The sequence below is a fragment of the Stenella coeruleoalba genome (assembly GCF_951394435.1).
Source record: "Stenella coeruleoalba genome assembly, chromosome: 15".
In the NCBI taxonomy this organism is placed as follows: Eukaryota; Metazoa; Chordata; class Mammalia; order Artiodactyla; family Delphinidae; genus Stenella; species Stenella coeruleoalba.
In genome coordinates, this window is record NC_137161.1 from 50,108,624 (window position 1) to 50,127,472 (window position 18,849).

The 18,849-nt window shown below is 58.3% G+C and overlaps 1 protein-coding gene across 3 annotated transcripts; it reads left to right on the forward strand.

Annotated features, from left to right (window-relative positions):
* Nucleotides 1-1,094: 1,094 nt before the first annotated feature.
* UBE2I (ubiquitin conjugating enzyme E2 I) lies at nucleotides 1,095-18,011 on the forward strand. 3 transcript variants are annotated; one of them, XM_079944990.1, is made up of 7 exons: nucleotides 1,095-1,246; nucleotides 7,116-7,191; nucleotides 7,363-7,446; nucleotides 8,388-8,460; nucleotides 13,082-13,191; nucleotides 13,316-13,395; nucleotides 15,880-18,011. In XM_079944990.1, the coding sequence occupies exons 2-7, from the start codon at nucleotides 7,126-7,128 to the stop codon at nucleotides 15,941-15,943; spliced, it is 477 nt and encodes a 158-aa protein (XP_079801116.1). In that variant the 5' UTR covers nucleotides 1,095-1,246; nucleotides 7,116-7,125; the 3' UTR covers nucleotides 15,944-18,011. The 3 variants fall into 3 exon arrangements, with proteins under 3 accessions (XP_079801116.1, XP_079801114.1, XP_079801115.1); XM_079944988.1 differs by lacking the exon at nucleotides 1,095-1,246 and adding an exon at nucleotides 1,513-1,657; XM_079944989.1 differs by lacking the exon at nucleotides 1,095-1,246 and adding an exon at nucleotides 1,680-2,011.
* The last annotated feature ends 838 nt before the right edge of the window (nucleotides 18,012-18,849 follow it).

Here is an 18,849-nt window from a genome sequence, read left to right on the forward strand (position 1 = left end):
GCCTCAGTGGAGGGACAAAGGGAGGCAGCGCCTCAGGCCAGGCCCACGCTGGGTCACTGTGGGGACCCAGGAGTGGGCAGTCCCTTTGGACTTCAGAGCCTAGGAGAGACTTGGAATGCTCACATGCGGCTCAAGGGGGCTGGGCCCTCTGGCCTTTGTTACCTGGGACCCCAATCACTATAACCAGGCCCTCTCGCTGGGCCACTGCTGACCAGGAGGTACCCTAGACAGACCCCCTCTCCAGCCCAAGAGAGCCACCAGACCCAGCAGACTACCCCCGACACACACCGCTGCCCACCCCCCATCTCAGGGCTTGTGGCCTTCCTCACTGTACTCCTCCAGAATAACAGAACTGCTGGGAGCACACGCAATTCATCCACTGAACACCCGCTGAGAGCTTTGGGCCAAATGTGGGCCTTGGGACACCAGACCTAGGGTCCCTGCCCTGGAGGCCAACAGTCTCAGCACAGTGCCAACTAGGGGACTGGGGTGGGGAGGGGGAATGCAAGGAAATGGAGGGAGGAAGGAGGAAGGAGACAGAGGGAGACTGTGAAAGGGAAAGAAGCAGTGAATGAGAGCAAGCCCTCTCTGCTGTCCAGGGCCGCCAGGAGCCCTGCACCGGCCGCGCGGCCCGGGTCGGGGCCCGGGACACCTCTCGCCACCTGATCCCAAAGCGCCCAAGGGCGAGGCGGCCTGACCTTGGAAAGCGCCCTCTCCCACCGCGAGCGGGGGAGCGGGGGTCAGGGGCCGCCCGACGGGGAGGCGCCCAGCGTGGTCGGGAAGGACCCGCGTTTGCACACAGGTTCAGGGTGGACCCGAGACCGGGACGGCAGAGACTTGGCCGTGATTCGGCCAGCCTCCTTTCCCCTCCCCCACCTGCTCCCAGCCCCGACGCCCCTCCCCCCAGTGCCAGCCCCCGGGTTAGGGAGCGTCCGCACTTCTCCTTCCGTCGGTCGGGCCAGCACTCGGCCTTTTGTACGGGGTCTGCTCATTGGGCAGATTCGACAAACGCCCCGCCCAGAGCCCCGAACTGGCCAATTGCAAGGGGCTTCACAGTGTGCCGTACTCGAGGGATCGTCACCTTGCTGCGACGCTTTGGGGATCCCTAGGCCTCAGTAGTCTTTGCTCCCCTGCCCCGGATCCTAGCCTCAAGGAGACCTCTGGGAGCCGTGCCCGGGGAGGTGCCCGCGGGGCATCCGGGGAGCCCTTGGAGATCTCGGCCTCCCCGTTACCCCGCCGCTCGCCGGTGTGTCCTCGGGTGGACGCGTGCCCCGCGAAGGGGAGTTTGCAGACGCTCCCTCACATCGGGGACGCGGCTCCTTTAAGAGAGCAGGTGTCCAGGGCGCCGCCTGACTGGAAAGCCGCCCCCGGGCCGGGCTCCCGGGCCGGTGCCGGGGCGCGGGCGCGCGGCGGCGGAACGCGGGCGGTGGGCGGCGAACGGCCTAGCGGCCGGCGCGGGGCGGGCGGCGGCGGCGGCGGGTTGCTGGGTAGGCGCGCGGTGGGCAGGCCTCGCAGGCCCCGCCCCGCCCCGCCCGCTCCGGGGTCCTCGAGCGCTCGGGCTGCGCGCGGAGCGGGCTCGGGAGGGAAGTCCCGAGACAAAGGGAGCGCCGCCGCCGCCGCCTCGTCCGCCTCGCTCGCCGGGCCGCGGCCGCCCGAGGTGAGCGCGCGGGGCGGACGGGCCGGGGGCCAGGCCTCGGCGGGCCGCGGCCTCCGGCGCTGTCGGGCCCGGCCGGGCGGGCACCCTACACCCGCGGCCCGGCCCGCTCCCGGGAACCGGCCCGCCCCGGGCTGCTGACGCCGTGGCGGGGGCCGACCCGCTGGGCTCACCGGCCCGCGGCCCGAGCCCCGGCCCGTCGCAGCCCGGGGGGGCGGGGGACGTTCGCTCGGGCGCGCGCTCGGGCGGTTCGCGGCGCGCGGGTCGCGTCCGGGGCCGCAGACGGCGCCCGCCGCTCGGGCCGCGGTGACAGGAGCGCCGAGCCCTCCGCCAAGGCGGAGCGTTTCCGGGGTCAAGGTGTGCGCGCGAACCTGTGGCGCGTTCTAGCCCGGGAGAGGACGCACCGCACAAAGAGTGCAAAGCCGCGCGCTGCAGAAGCGCGGGCGCGTTTGGGGGGGTGGCGTGTGATGCCTAGAAATGAAAACAAGTCCGAGCTCTTGCGCCTCCGGAGCTCCGCTCCCAGTTGGTGGGACACTGAGTGTTAGCGCTCCCCTTAACGGGGAGATTTCCTCCCAAGACTGCTTTGTACCAATTGCATGGAGGCTGGAACTGGTAGTTAGGCGAGTAGGAGGAAGGCGAGGCGATGATTAGCTGGGATCATGGTAACAACGACAACACCTGCTCCTAAATCACGGAATTAACTGGTCTGGTTTGTATGATTTGGAAATAAGCTTAGTTCTTCAGTTAGCAAAGTTACTGTTATGTGTTTGCGGAACTGGCTTTTGTTGGTCTCCTTTTAAAGCCTGTAGTCGTAAATGTTTCTTGTTCTTAAGGAAACCGTGCGTTTGGATAGAAAACCTACCCAACAGAAAAGAGAGATGGATCCCAAGTTTGTCCTGACTTGTTTATGGCCTTTCGGGTGGTTTAGGCGTGAATTTTGTATCTTGTTGCACCTTTGTCTGGTGAATCTTGCTGGGGGTTTGGGGCCTTGCTTCAGAAACGGCTTGGGGTCCTGGGAAGTAATGTCAGGAAAGAACAGGGAACTGCACCTGGTCTGGAGTGTCTCCTGAGTGCAGGGTGCCTGCATCAGGTGAAGCCAGTGCCTTCCCCTGGGGAGTTTACTTTGGGTGAAAAAAACCCATCCGGGGCTGCTGATCCTTTATCAGTTTCATCCCCGGCCAACCTGTGGGGTCACAGTGCTATTGTCCATTTTACAGGTGAGAAGGTTGAGGGTGGTAGAATCCACTCGCCCACATATGCAGCCAGTAAGTGGCTCTGAAGTCTCCTGTCAACTAGAAGAGCGGGTTCAAGTACAGCCCGATCTGGAAGAAGGTGACGGCAGATTTCCAGGGTCTCCCTGGAGAACCCGGATCCTCCCCTGCAGGCTGTGTTTAGCAGTTCATAGATATCTTATTTTCATATCTTATGATTTTGCTGTTTTAAAGTGTCTAGTAACACTTAACTGCTCCTTAAGTGCCTCTCTGTCATTTGGGGAAGGCAGATTCGATCCTAAGTGCGATTCTGAAGTAGTGGCTCCATGTTGTAATTAAAATGTACCAAATTGGCTGCTTTCTCCTGGGGAGCAGGAGGCCAGATCTCTGCTTGGGACAGTGCAGGTGTGCACCTGTGGCTGTTTGCCCTGGTGGTGGAAGTGGTCTTTTTGGTTCCCACTCTGGTCCATTGGCACCCCTAAGGAAGGGGCTGCAGGAACTCCTGTGGGGACCCCCCCCCCGTTACCTTTTGCACCTGAGACAACCACAGCTGGTGCTTGGACAGGGCCTGCAGAGGCAGCTTTGTCCGTTGTCAGCAGAAGAGGTGGCCTGTGGCAGGGTCCTGGCATGCGGTCAGCATACAGGCGGTGCTCAGGATTGCCCTGCTGGCCTCTCCTGCGTCCTGGCCCAGCCCTGCCCCTCCAGAGCCGCCCGAGTACTGGCTTGCCAGTACTCAAGGCGGAATCCACGGATCCTCGGTGTCCAGAGTGCTGCCCTGGGGCTCCAGAAACCAGTCTTGATGCCTGGCCGAGCGCAGACTCGGGAACCTCACGCCAGCTGCTTGTCTTCTGCTGCTGAACTTCTGCGTTCATTAGTTCAGAGGTGGCCGCCAGCCTATGCTGCGTGCTCTGCCCTGGCTGGTGAGGGGCTTGCTGTGGACATCCTCCACATCCCTCAAGCCCCGTGGGGGGGGGTCGTTCCCACCAGCCCTGGGGATGAGGTGGGGTTGAGCCCTATTTAGAAGAGCCATTTGAAGGGTTTGAAAAAGTCTCAGGAATGAAGGTTTTACAGTTTTACAGACTTTGGGGTTACTGCCCTAGCCTCCGACAAGAGAGTCTTAAAGACAAAAGCGGCTGGCGCTCTCCTGTGCCCTGATCCGCTGCATCTCCCTGCCTCCCTCAAGCAATCCCAGGCCCTCAGGACCAGTGCCCACCCTTCCGGCTCTTTCTTATGTTCCTGCACTGAGCCCATTGCTGCAGGCTGTGTCCAGGCAGCCACCTGACCACCATTAGGACCCAGGTGCCGCCCGTCTCGTAGTCGTCCTGCTTTGTGTCTTCTGGCACCTAGCACTTCTCCCCATGTCAGCCGTCCGGGCAGCGACACTCATACCATTCCTCAATTTATGTTGCATGAATGAATGAAAATAGCAGATAGAGGTGTGCCATCCAGGGAGGGAGATCCTAGACGTGTTACTGACGGTCGGGTCCACGGATGGGGAGGAAGCGGGCAGACCAGAGCTCTGGGGTTGGGGGTGGCAAAGAGAAATTGTGTTTTGGGTGCAGGCCTGGTGTTACTTGTCTTGGACTTAATCTTGAGGTTGGGCAAGTTTATAGCCTTTTAGAAGGTGTGCTTGGGTCAGAGTGCTGCCAGGGCAACAGCTCCTGTCACCGTGCCTGCTGAGTGGGGGGCTTTGATTTTTTTATATATATAAATTTATTTATTTTTGTCTGTGTTGGGTCTTCGTTGCTGCACGCGGGCTTTCTCTAGTTGTGGCGAGCTGGGGCTACTCTTCGTTGCCGTGTGTGGGCTTTTCATTGTGGTGGCTTCTCTTGTGGAGCACGGGCTCTAGAGTGCAGGCTCAGTAGTTGTGGTGCAGGGGCTTAGTTGCTCCACAGCACGTGCTCGACCAGGGCTCGAACCCATGTCCCCTGCATTGGCAGGCGGATTCTTAACCACTGTGTCACCAGGGAAACCCGGGCTTTGATTTTTGACCCTCGCTTTTTTTCATGATGACATGAGTATATGTGTTTCTTGATGACACACCACATCCCGTTGCTCTGGTGTTTTGCAGTAACTCACCCCACTTCCTGAGACCTGGGCTCGTGGGTGATGCTGGAGGCTGCGGTGGCCATCCCAAACCCGCCCTCCCCCCCAGCTATGCTTACTTCTTGGGGAGTCGTCCAAGAGCCAGATCCCTGCAGAGTTCCTGGCTCCATGGGGCCACTGGGCCTGGGGACGTGCCCTTGTAACCAGCACCCAGTGAGTTAGCCGCCCAGGGCCCCACTGATCGGCTGGTCTGCTGTTGCATTGTTGACCTGACTCCACCTCTCCTGCAGGAACGTGGGCGTGTTTGTGTTGTCTGAGGCCTGGGGGCAGAGTGTCCCAGCAGATGCTGCAACAAGGTTTTGATTTGGATTGCTGGTGCACTTGGGGGTCAGCCTTAGCCAAGGGAGGGGGCTGCAGGAGTGAGTATGAGGCAGGGGCTGCAGAGAGGAGCAGCCCTCCTGCCGGAAGTGGGAAGACCCCCTGGGTTTGAGTTGAGGCTTCTCCCTCAGTGGGCAGGTTACTTCTGATCTTCCCTTCTCAGGTCTAAAACGGGCTTGGTGGTCCCCAACTCTGGGTCAGGGCCGGCACAGCTGGGAAGCACGGCTGGTTTCCAGTTCTGTCTTTGGCAGAAGTTTGTTCTTCTGTGCCTGGTTGAGAGCTGTGTTGTGGTTGCGGAGGGTGCCCCGTGTTGTCCTAGGGAACTCGAGGTGCTGGACCTCTTCCCTGCCAGAGGTGCAGAGGGGGCCTGTCCCCGGGCCCTCCAGTGCAAGCCTGCAGGGTGGGGACAAGCCACCAGCCATGCACGTGTAGGATACACTCTCTTCGGTCTTGTTAAAGTCTTGCTTAATGGAAATACTTGATTCAGGGTATCTTTAATGTTCCCATGGACTCTGAAGACCAGCAAACACACTTGGGATCAAATTCTTCAGCAAGTTTTCGGGTCTTAGTTGCGGCGTGTGGGCTTAGTTGCCCCGCGGCATGTGGGACCTTAGTTCCCCCATCAGGGATCGAACCCGCGTCCTGTGCATTGGAAGGCAGATTCTTAACCACTGGATCATCAGGGAAGTCCCTAAGGGTCGCGTTCTTGTGGGCAGAAGGAGGCCGAGGGCAGCAGGGGCTACGATAGAGTGCCACATGCCTGGTCTGGTCTGGTCTGCGTGCTGCATTAGCAGCACCTGGGAGATGGGCTGACAGCTCCGGGCAATGAATCTGAGTGGCTGATGCCGCCAAGCCCTGAGGGTCTGTGGTCCAGAGGTGCAGGGGAGCCGATACTCAGGAGAGACCAGGAGTTTGCATAGCTTGGCTGCAGGGCCTGCTCCCCCTTTTGTTGACTTTCCCAAAGTCACTGGGAGACAGGTCTTGGCCCACTCACAACAGGTGGAGTGGCAGTGGGTCCTAGGGTGGGGCTGTAGGATGAGAAAGTGGCAGGGGCCAGGGAAGGCCCGAGCCCCCAGGCCTGGTGACAGGTGGGTCTGTTGGATGCTGGTGGGAGGGGGGGTGCTGCCTCTGGACTTGTGCAGCCCCCACCCCTTGCATGGTTAAACTGCTCTCTGCCCAGGGCTGCCTTCCTCTTGGTTGCCTTCCAGGACCAGGGCTCTCCTCCTGGCCGGGCATGAGTCTAGATTCTGAGCCCCCGATTCTGGGCCGGAGGCCTGCCAGCACCCCCACGTCCCTGCACCGGGAAAGGGGAGTGCTCAGAGACTGCCCCTCCCAGGTCTCGGGCCTGCGCTCTGGACATCCCCATCTTGTCCCTGCCTCTGCTACGGAGTCTGGTGGAATTGGGGTCCCTGTCACTCCAGCAGGTGCACAGGAGAAAGAGGGCAGGGCTAGTGGGCAGGTGGCTGCTGCGAGTGCACGGCGCCCCTCCCCATGCAGCACCTGGCAGCTATGTGACCTGGGCCTGGGGCTTTGCTTCTCTGGAGCTCTGTGTCACCATGAAATGCAGGTCACAGCGTATGCCATGGGGGCCTGGGGATGGGAGACCCGCTCCCTGTTCCCTGGTGAGCTGCCTGCACCAGGAGGCTGGGAGGCTGGGGTGGGGGGAGCCGTGACAGCTTGTCCAGAGCGGCGTGTGGGGCCGGGCGGGAACCTTGGTTTCCCTGCTTCTTGGAAGCGAGTCTGTTGGGCTGGGCTGGGCACGGGGTGAGGGGGCAGAGGGCCCACAGCTGCCGGTGCTCATCGCACACTCTGCCCATCTCTTCTAGGGACGCAAACATGTCGGGGATCGCTCTCAGCAGACTCGCCCAGGAGAGGAAAGCTTGGAGAAAAGACCACCCGTTTGTAAGGAAAGCTTTACTTCTGCGTGTGGCAGGGTGATGGTTTCCCCTTGACAAGAACGTCAGGTCCCTGCGGGTCAGCCATTTGGCCTCTGGGCTGATGCTGGCGGGTTTATCCCGGGAGCAGGGAACTGGCTGCCACGGCGCTGATGTGCCCTGTGTTGTTTTCTCTCAGGGTTTTGTGGCCGTCCCAACAAAAAATCCCGACGGCACGATGAACCTCATGAACTGGGAGTGCGCCATTCCCGGGAAGAAGGGGGTAAGAGGGGCTGCCCCCCTTCAGAAGGACTCAGGTTCAAGTGTGTGTGATGATTGTGATGGTCACGCGGGCCGTGGTCCCATCCCCTGGCCAGGGGGACAAGGTTAGGGTGACATGTGGCCCTCCGGGCAGTCTTAATTCAGAAAGAAGCTGGGCTCTAGCAGATGGGGAGGGGTGGCGTCATGCAGCCCCCCTGCCACGTCCCAGGAGCAGGAGGAGCCCTGGAGGGGGTGGAGGGGGGCTGAGGTTGAAGCAGCCCGGACATGGTGGTGCTCTGGGGCACGGGGGGTGTGGGTCTTGAGCCTGGGACACCTGCAGATCCTTAGACACAGAGGCCCGGCATCAGCCACCTAAGACAGCCATGTGGGGCCCCACATGTCCTGCACTCATGGGCCACGGTGCTGCCTCCTCCGCTCACCTGAGTGTGCCTGGGTCCGTTAGGACTGGCACGTTGGAAGCATTTGGGAGGGAGGGTCTCTTCTTGGGTGAACTGGAAGGAAGGAGGAGACTCCTGAGGTGTCTGGGTGATGACAGGGCTTCATCGTCTCCATTTTCTCCTACCCATGGTTGGTTGTAAGCATACAGCAGTAGGCCTGGGGGTGGCGGGTGGGGAGGGGTGTTGGGCCGTGGAACTGGGAGGTTGCCCAGGGACCCATGGGACCTGAGGGAGGAGCCTCACAGAGCCGCCAAGTCTTCACTGTACCCACTCAGTGTCGGCGGGAGCCCCCCAGGGCCTCCTGTCTCTCCAGGGAAGACCCTTTCCAACTCGGGGGTCATGGAGGCCCCAACAGTCCTGCTAGTGGGCTGTGAGCCATTAGGAGCTGCCTCTGGGGGGCCCTCACCATCCTGGGGTGCAGCTGGAGCAAGCTCCTTGCCCTTCCTGGGCCCAGCCCGCCGCAGAGACCCGCAGCACACCTGATCACAGTTTTATTTCCCAACAGACTCCGTGGGAAGGAGGCTTGTTTAAACTACGGATGCTGTTCAAAGACGATTATCCATCCTCACCTCCGAAATGTAAGTAGAACGCAGTCCTCAGAAGTCGGTCGGCTTCTGCCTGTTCCTTCAGAGAGCTTGGGCCTGTGGAGCTTCAATTATGTCCTGCTCTGCTCCTGGGGTGGCTCCAGGGACTCTGATCCCTGGGGCTGGCTGTGGATTTGAGTCTGTTTGTACCCCCAGTGGCTAGAGGTGCACATAATAGGCCCAGTCTCAGACCCAGAATCCCAGCTCTCATCACTGAGAGGTGGGCCCTTAGTGCCACCAAGTTCCAGCCCTGGATGGGGTAGACATGCAGAAGGACAGCGGTCCAGAGCCTCACCCCACAGAGGGTTTTGTTGCCTGTTAGAATTTGATACTTATGTGGTGCAGCGTGTGCACCCTGGGTGGATAGCGTGCTGAAGTCTCCAGAGAAAGCGGCAGGAAGAAAGAGCCAGGGCTGCATCTGAGATAGTGCAGTGGCCAGACCATCAGAACACATTTCAGCAAAACTCGGAAGGGACCCCAGGTCCCTCCCTTTTTGTAGCTGGAAATGAGCAAATGCTATCTGTGTCTGGTTAATTGGGTGTTTTAACGCATGCCCCAGCATGTGAAGAGTGCCCCCAGCACCAAGACTGTCAGCGTTCACTCTGGTGGTTAGTAATTCAAGATGTCTGTTATAAAGACACAACCAGAAGAATTTCTAAAACTAACAGTTAACCACTGGGATGGAGACTTATTTCATTTGGGGTGGTTCTTTACTGTTTGAATTTTTTTGCCACGTGCAGGTATTACCTTAAAGAATGTCTTTAATCAGGGACTTCCCTGGTGGCGCAGTGGTGAAGAACCACCTGCCAATGCAGGGGACATGGGTTTGATCCCTGATCTGGGAAGATTCCACATGCTGTGGAGCATCTAAGCCCATGTGCCACAACTACTGAGCCTACACTCTGGAGCCCACGTGCCTGGAGCCCATGCTCCGCAACAAGAGAAGCCACCGCAATGAGAAGCCCGCACACTGCAATGAAAGAGTAGCCCCCTCGCCGCAACTAGAGAAAACCCATGCCAGCAACAAAGACCCAATGCTGCCCCCCAAAAATTTAAAAAGAATATCTTTAATCAAGAAATGAGACATTGTAGCTACGTTCATCACTTCTATTCTACATTGTATTGGAATTCCAAGAAGATAGAGCCCGACAAGAAAAAGAAATCCCAGCAGAAGAACTGGAAGACAAGACTGCAGACAATCTTTCCCTGAGTCTAAGATTGCTGAATAAAAGACTAATTCACAAAATTTTTTATTTAATTTAAAGGGGGGGGGGCTTCCCTGGTGGCGCAGTGGTTGAGAGTCCACCTGCGGTTGCAGGGGACACAGGTTCGTGCCCCGGTCCGGGAAGATCCCACATGCCACGGAGCAGCTGGGCCCGTGAGCCATGGCCGCTGAGCCTGCGTGTCCAGAGCCTGTGCTCTGCAACGGGAGAGGCCACAGCAGTGAGAGGCCCACGTATAGAAAAGAAAATAAATAAATAAAGGGGGGGACTTCCCTGGTGATCCAGTGGTAAAGAATCCGCATTCCAATGCAGGGGACATGGGTTTGATCTCTGGTCGGGGAACTAAGATCCCACATGCCGTGGGGCAGCTAAGCCCGCGCACCACAACTACTGAGCCTGCGTGCCGCAAACTACAGAACCTACGCCCTCTGGAGCCCGCGTGCCACAGCTAGAGAGAGAAAACCTGCACACCACAACTAGAGAGAAGCCTGCACGCTGCAACGGAGTATCTTGCATGCCCAACAAAGATCCCACGTACTGCAACTAAGACCCAGTGTAGCCAAAAAAATAATAAATATAAATTTAAAAGGGAATTCTCTGGTCCAGCTTTCACTGCCAAGGGCGTGGGTTCAATCCCTAGTCGGGGAACTAAGATCCCACAAGCCCCAAGGCGTGGCCAAAAAAAAAAAGATCTCTCCGCTGAAAATGATCAGATGTTTCTGCAAGGATCAGGGGCAGCCTTGATCCCTGGCAGGGCAGGCCGTGTGCACAGCTCGGAAGACTGAGTGCATGTGCCTGTTCTCTCCCAGCTCTTCTGCAGGTTCAGTGTGATCCCAGTCACAACACAAGCAGACTTTTTTGGAAACTGTCACGCAGACTCTAAAATGCAGGAAATGCAGGGTGCTGAGAACAGCCATGCCCTTGGAGATCTGTGGGGGGAGATTGTGAGGCCTAGGCTGAGGCCGCTTGGGTGAGGAGAGCACCCAGACCTGTAGGACGGCAAGATGGAAAGCAGGCTGAGATCTGCTGCAGGGACACTGAGACACAGGCCTGCAAGGCAGAGTCCAGAGAGGCCAGCCGTATACAAGCTTGGCTGATGACAGAGGCAACTCTGGGAGGCATGGGGGGCCCAGTGGAAGGAGAGCTCGCTCTCCTGCGGATCTTGGTGCCCGGTGGGAAGTACAGCTGTGGAGGAGACGGGAGGACCTCTCCATCACGTGGGCAGGCTGAGAGCACTTTAACCATAAGGAGAGAAAGGATGAGCTGGACTGCATTTAAATCAAGACCATCTCCTCATCAGGAGACACCAGTGAGAGTGAGGAGAGAGATGGGATGTGTTTGTCAGTTCTCGTTCCAAATACATCAAGAGCGTTTGCACTTCAGTGAGAAAGGGCAAACTGCCATTAGCTCAGGCCCTTCCCAAAAGAGGCTCTCCACCCAGCCAGTGGGCACAGGGAAAGGTGCCTGACCTCATCACCAGACACTGCAAGTGACAACCCAGCAGGAACAGGCAGGCAGTGGGGAGCGAGGGGCCCAGCTCTAGAGAGCACTTCCCTCGGAAAGCTCTCGGTTTGTCTACTGAGGCTACACTTAACACCTGCCCTGGGACCGGCTGTTCACTGAGGAGAGACCCAGTGCAAGTGTGCACACCGAAAGGCCTGGGCAGCATGTGTCTGGAAAAAGCTGGGGGCAGTGCAGGTGTCTGTTCACAGTAGAATGGACAGATGAACGGTGGGATAGTCAGCAGAGAGAAGGAAGAGTCTGTGAGCGTTCATGACATGAGTGAGTCTCCCAGATGCCAAGGAGCTGGACCAGGTTCCGTTTGTGGAGGTCAGCAGTCCATGTGATGGCAGTGTTAGGAGTCAGGAGGGTGACCTGGTGCAGAGGGAAGGCAGCCAGTCACCTGAGATGGGGGTGAGGGGCTGAGGGGTGCTGGGAGACAAATAACAAAGGGCCTGTGTCCTGCGTATATAAAGAGCATCTGCAAGTCAACAAGAAAAGCGTGTGAGAGGTTTAAAGAAGAGCTTCTCCAAAGAAGCAGCAAGTGCGTCGCAGGGAGTGAAAGGAAAATGCAAATCAGAACCATGAGAGGCAGCCACTGTCATCAGGGTGGCTGAATTCCATGGCTGACACCACCAGGGGCTGGCAAAGTCACAAAGCGTGGGAACATGCAGACCCTGCTGGCGGCATGTAAGTTGATACAGCTGCTGTGGAAATGAGCAGTATCTACTCAAGTTCAACATGGACACCTTAAAACCCCGCATTTTCACATTGTGTGCACTAGAATTCACGTTCAGGAATGTTTGCAGCTTCAGTCGTAGTAGCTCAGATGTGCACCTACGGTGGGGTGGGCAAGTCCATGGGCAGCTTCTCCCAGCGAGGCCTGTGTGGCAGCAAGGTGCAAACTGACCCCTGGGTGTAGAGCTGCGAGTCCTGGTCTGGGGGCAGGGCGGGTGTACAAGTTGGGATAATGAGGCAGGTGAGGGAGGGAGTTTTCTGGAAGCTGTTGGTATGAGTGGGTGTGTTCATTTTTGGTAATTCATCAAGTGTACTAGCTGAACTTTTCTGGGTATAATTAAATAATGTTTTAAAAATCAAGAGAAAGGGGGAAAGCGCCCAGATGAGAGAAAAACACACGTTAGGTGAGTTAACGGACCCTGGGTGGGGCTCATAATGGCAATTTTTTCCTATCTTTTTTTTTTCCTTTATTATTTTTGTCCATGTCACAAGGCATGCAGGATCTTAGTTCCCCAACCAGGGATTGAACCTACGTCTCCTGCAGTGGAAGCGCAGAGTCCTAACCACTGGACCATCAGGGAAGTCCCTGCTGCTCTCTGCTCTTTTATGTTTTCAAATTTCCTACATGTATTCTTTCTTATTTTTATTTTTTAAAAAGAAAATTAACTTTTTTTGCTTTGTGTTATTTTATTTTTGAAGGAAGAATGTGGGGTCATAAAAGTCTCTGTTTTGAAGCAGGATGATCTGCTTTGAAAATGGCCACTTGTTTGGAAGGGCCTCTGAGTTTCTGCCCTTGGCCTTCCCGCAGGACCCTCCTCACCTGCTGCAGTGGCCCCTTCCCATTTTCCTGAGTCGGGCCGCAGCCCGGCTGGGAGGACATGGGGGCAGCCATCTGGGGCTCTGTGCTCTGAATGCCAGTACCCCGGGTGGCGTCCTGGGAGCACGTGGCTTCCCCTCTGAGTCTGTCAGGAAGGTGGCTGCTTACTCCTCCCACCTCAGGGCCAGTTTCGTTTTTCTAAGTAGTTCTTGGCCAGGTGCCTGGTGACCAGCCGGGTGCCCCAGTGTAGGGGGAGAGGCCCCGTCGGGGCAGGACATTACTTGGTAGGAAGATACCTGCCACCAGAAACATGTTTCTTTCATTCCCTTTGCTCCAGGCAAGTTTGAACCGCCGTTATTTCATCCAAACGTGTACCCCTCAGGCACAGTGTGCCTGTCCATCCTGGAGGAGGACAAGGACTGGAGGCCGGCCATCACGATTAAGCAGGTATGGAGTGCGAGCTCCCTCCACCCTTCAGGGCCCGAGGGCCAGTGGTCCTCCATCCCGGGAAAGTTTGCCTTTCAGCCCGCTGGCCTCTCATCTTACTCTGTTTGTTTTGTCTCTTACACAGATCTTATTAGGAATACAGGAACTTCTAAATGAACCAAATATCCAAGACCCAGCTCAAGCAGAGGCCTACACGATCTACTGGTTAGTAGCAGTCCAGCCCCGTTTGCTGCAACTTCTTCTTGGCCTCCCTGAAGTCTGGTCTAGGCTGCCCCTGACAGCCTGGCTGGGAGGCAGCGGTAGGGGGGGTGAGACACGGCAGCCGGGCTGTCCTGCAGCCAAGGGAGCTGCGTGTGCAGAAACAGGTGACCCGCGGGGGGGTGGGTGTCAGGAAGCCGAGCTCAGGTGTTGGCCACTTTGTGTCTGAGCTGTGGCCGGGCCGGCCCTGGGACTCTGGTCCAGCTCAGAGGGAACATCCCCCTGAGTGGGGCCCTGAGGGAGGGATGTCCAACAACCCAGCTCAACCAGGGACCCCAGACCTTCCACCTTGGCCCTCCTGCTGCTCTCCCCATCTCCAGCCCCTCTTCCTGGTCCCGCCTGGGTGTGGTGCCTCCAATGGGGGTGGTCAGTGGGGGCGTGATGATCAGGTTGCTCTTGGCCACCCAGCTGCTGTGATCCCTACCCCCCCACCCCCCAGTGCCAGGCGTCCACTCCATGCCTGGCCCTTCCCCGCATGGCACGTGGGTCCTGCGTCCACTCTCCGTGATGAGGGAGGAGGCCTGGTATGACGTAACTGGGGTGAGCAGTGGTTAAATGTGGCGTGTGAGCCTGTGGTCCTCCCCAGGCTGGTCTGGACGGGGCCTTAAGCTAGTCTGGGGCTCTGACGCCCATTGCTCCATCTGCCCATGTTCAGAAACCCAGGCCCACACCTGAGGGGAATTGGGGAACGGAGAGTAGCATTTTCTGAGAACAGTGCCCAGGTGCCCCAGTGGCCTGGGACCCAAGGGGCTGGCCCTCGGGAGAGGCCAGGCAGGAGCCTGTTCCTTCCTGGAGGGCATCTGGAGTGGGAGGTGGAGGGTAAAGCAGAGGCTGAGACTGTCCTGGGGCTGCTCTGAGCAGCCGGCACTCCAGCTGTTGCGAGTCCACCTGAGAGAAGCACCACGTTGCAGGAGAGGTATTTGTCTTCCCAAGATGGCTCAGGTCTCTGGGCCCAGCCCAGTGTTGTCTAAGGGCAGAAGAACCCCCCGGCAGGGCCAAGGTCCCAGAGCCCCCTGGCCCACCCCCTCCGGACTTCAATATGGCCTTTTCCCTGGGGCTTCCCGCCAGGGGGCATTGCTCAGTGGCTCGAGTGGAGCGTCAGCGACTCCTGCCCTGACCTCAAGCTGGGCGCTGTGTGCTTTCACTGCCGCGCCCCGTTGGCCCTGCACCCTTTGTAAATAAGGCCACTGGGGTACTCGTTTGAGCTGAGTCCTTGCGACAGAGGCGTGTGGCCCTCAAGCCCGAGATGTCTCCTTGCTGCTCATAGAGCAGAGCCGGGGTTTCCTGGGTTCTCTGTGTTGGTGGCAGCGGCGTGTGGCCGAGGTACCATGGGACACTGCTCTGCACCGTCAGGCACCGAGGCTCTTCTGGTTTTGTGGTCGGTGCTGGCCCAGGCTGGTGGGATCTGCCTGTATTCCCACCTTGCTTCCAAAAGGTCACAGGGCACATCCTACACTGGCAGGTGCCTGCAGCCCCGTCCCGGCCTTCACTTGGTCAGTGGCGGAGCTGGACTTGGCTGTTCCGCCCACTCCTTCCAAAGCTCCCCGGCCACTGCCTCCGCCCTGGGGCTGTGGTGGCCTGGGCTTGACACAACACTGGGAGCCAGGGTCGAAGGTTAGGGGCCGGGGGTGGGTGTGCTCAGACCACTGTAGGCGCTGGTCCCGTGACCTCACTCTCCAGCTCTCAGGGCCACACCAGCCTCCTTGGCGCTGGGCCAGCACAGGGCCGCACCAGCAGCTCTGCCTCTCCTGCTGCTGGCACTGCAGCCGTTCCCCAGGGAGGCCACAGGCAGGGTCCTGGGCACTGGAGCCGTCGGCGCCATGGTGCAGCTGAGGAGCTTCTGCCACCCCGTGCCTGGGCTGTGGTTACAGCTGGGCCTCAGGCCGTGGGCTGCGCTCTGAGGGGCCTCGCTGGTTGCACAGCACAGCTTGGAAAGACCCCTGACTTTCTTAGCGGGGGCTTTGCACACCTTCGTGAGGGTCACTGACCAGCCCCAGCACTGGGTGTCCAGGAACCCTGTCTGCAAATATCTCCTCTCGGGGCGATGCACATTGGCCCCTTTTATCAGCGGTGGTTCTCACCCTAGAGCCCCAGCTGGGGTCCTGCCTGGCTGCCGTAAGCTGCTCGCACCTTCTCCCATGGTACTGAGAGCTGAGGGCAAACCCCCCAGAGGTTTGTGTCTGGTTTTGAAGCAGATGGTACTGGGAGATCTGTTTCCTCCAGTGACGGGTATGATGGATGCTGCCTCAGAGGTGGGGAAAGAAGCTGCTGGTCGCTGGCTAGACCGGCAAACCCACAGGGCTCACCCTTCTCCCAGTTTGGCCCAGGACCGGTGCCCCCGAGACCTCCTCGCTCATGCGCTCCAGGCTTCCTGGGCGCCCTCGGGCAGCGGCCGCACATTCTAACATGTCTCTCTTTTGACCTCCTCAGCCAAAACAGAGTGGAATACGAGAAAAGGGTTCGAGCACAAGCCAAGAAGTTTGCTCCCTCATAAGCAGCGACCTGTGGCATCATAAAAAGGAAGGGATTGGTGTGGCAAGAACTTGTTTACAACATTTTTGCAAATCTAACGTTGCTCTCTACAATTACTGGTCACCTGGGGAGGGTTGGGCGGGCGCCATTTTCCATTTCCGCCACTGGTACAGTCTCGGCTCGCTGAATCGCCCAGTTTTTCATACAGGGTCTCTTCCTTCAGTCTTTTGTATTTTTGATTGTTATGTAAAACTTGCTTTTATTTTAATATTGATGTCAGTATTTCAACTGCTGTAAAATTATAAACTTTTATACTTCAATGAGTCCCAAGGAGCTAGTTCCTTTGCTCGCGGATGCAGGCATGCTTCACGCCGTCTAGAGCTGCACTTAGCCTTCAGCTGGCTGCACGAAACAGAAAATCAGACCTGCCCCGCCCCACCGCCTCCTCTCCCAGAGCCCGGCTTGTGTTGCTTACGAGCCTCAGATCCACAGTCAGCCAGCGTTGCGTTTCCGCATCACTTCCTTTGTGTTTATATGGCGTTTGTCTGTGTTGCTGTTTAGAGTAAATAAACTGTTTATATAAAGGTTTTTGTTGCATTATCATCATTAAAAGTGAGGAGGTGACCTCCGTGTGCCCAGCACCCCCCACTCGGCCCCATCCTCTGTAAATAGTGTTGTGTATTCTGTCCCCCCGATGCCAGTGCTCTGGGTTGCAGAGTGCTAGAGAGTTCTGGTCTGGTCAGGTTGGAACTGGCATCAAGACATTTGTAAAGCTCGCACCGCCTGGGCCATCAGGAGGACAAGATGCCTAACCCAGGCCAGGCGGGCCCGGGGAGGACTGCCGTTCAAGCAGCTCACCCCCTCAGTGCCATCGCAGGCGGCTGAGGGTGGCGGGGCCCTGACAATGGAGCCCAACCTGCGGGTGAGGCGTGTGGCCTCCTCTTGCCCAGCAGCGCCCTGGCCTCAGCAGCTGCCCCAGCCTCTACGTGTAGCACCTGCGCCATCCCTCCCCGCAACTCCCACCAACCCCCACTCCTGTGCTCGCGTATCAGCGTCCCCGTGTCCCCGCCAGACGCAGGTGGTCCTGGCACCAGGACACCCTGAAAGAGCAGCAACCGGCCACCGCCTGCCCCTCAGGCTCTTCCCTTTTCCTGAAGCATCTGATCCTGCTCTGCCTGGAGGCTGCTCTCCTCAAAGCACCGCGGATGAGGCCGCTGAAGCTGCAGAACTTCCTTGACATCCTCGACGCTGTCAGAGTGGGCCTGGGTCCCGGCTCAGCAGGAGGTGCCGAAGATGGAGCCGGGAAGTGGCAGAGGGGGCCGGGCCCGTGTCCTGCACCCCGGCACTGCCAAGGCGGGTACTTGGCCTCCGGGTCCCAACGAAGCCTGGAGCCGGCCTGCCCTCCCACCCTGAAGACCCTTGCTGGGGGACCCCTGCACCTGTGGCTCCGGCCCACAGACCCAGGGGCAGGATGATCCCCATAGGAGCTCGAGGAGGACTGGTCACCCGGGCCCCTGGTCAGGAAGGGCCAAGGCTCGCCTTGAGAAACATGTGGCCTGGCAACAGGATCGTGGTGGAAGTTGGGGGCCCCTGAGCCCACAGCACCTGTGGCTCAAGGTCCCAGTGCCTTCCCAGCTCACTGAGCTGGATGTGTCGAGCTGCTGAGCTCCCAGTTTGATGTCCACAATGTGTTGGGCACAGAGGGCCTTCGGGGGATCCAACGGGTTGTGTATTTGTAGCCTCTCCCAGAATGTCTTATTTTGTAATGACCGAACTACTCTTAGTAATAGTTATACATGTATATGGTTAATATATATGGAAATTCAATATATTTTCTAGTTAAAGCATTCTAAAGTAATCAGTGTTTCTAGCAAATTGTCGTGACTTCGGCTAATGAAATGTCCTTTTGTGCCACAGTCCTTGGCTTAACAAAGATGTGAATCTTGTAACACAAGAACTATGAAATGCGATGATTCTGTTTCTACTGTAAGGGAAGAGCGTGTGTTCCCAGCATGAGGCGCCTAATAATTAGTAAGGAATTGTGGGCTATAGATTAACCACTGTATCTAAAAATCCTCTAATTAAAATATTTCCACTAACTGCCGCCTGCAGGGTGTCCTTTTCCTGCTCCGTCTGCACAGGCTGCTTCATGCTCGGTGTCAGGGGGGCCATGCTGGCCAATTCCAGGGTCCTGTGCTGCTGGCCCAGGAGCTGCTGGAGCCGCCTCCTCCCTCGGCTTCCAGCATCAGATGCTCAGTGACCCGCAAGTGGCAGAGGGTGACATTCCCTAGAGCCAAGGTTGAATCCCCCGGTCTGTGCCTCTGAGGCTGGGGCGTGGGCAGCCAAGGCTGGGCCCACATCCTGCACTGACCCCTGGCCCTGTCCCCTGAGTCTCGCCTGTACCTCCCTGGCCTACTGGAGCAGGTTCCCCCCATGGGGACCTCCTTCTCACCGCCAGGGTGGACCTCCCTGGGGCACCAGGATGCCGTCCTCATGGTGCCAAGGTGCCTGTGAGCCCTTGGCTCAGACGCTGACCAGGCCCCTGGGACACTGTGTCCAGGACTGGCTCGGGCCAGGCTGTTACATGGGTGCAGAGCAAGGAACCCAGCGTTGGGGCTTCTAGGAGAACTTGACCACAGGTAGGACAAGCTGGGAGCCTATCTCCCCAGGAACCACTCTGCCTGGAGCCCAGATAGGCTCCTGGATGGGCTCTGGGTCCCTGGGGGTCCCCCCCGGCCTCCCTGGACTGTCCTGGCCGAGTCAGCACCGTGTCCTCACACCTGCCCGCCCCCATGAGGCCACCTTGCTCCCTGACCAGGCAGCCCAAAGCCCTCCTACAATACATCAGGCCCTGCCTCCAGTTTGAGCTTGCCATGGCGACGTGTTGCCAGGTTGGAGGGCCCCCGAGCACTGACTTGGGCCGGCTCC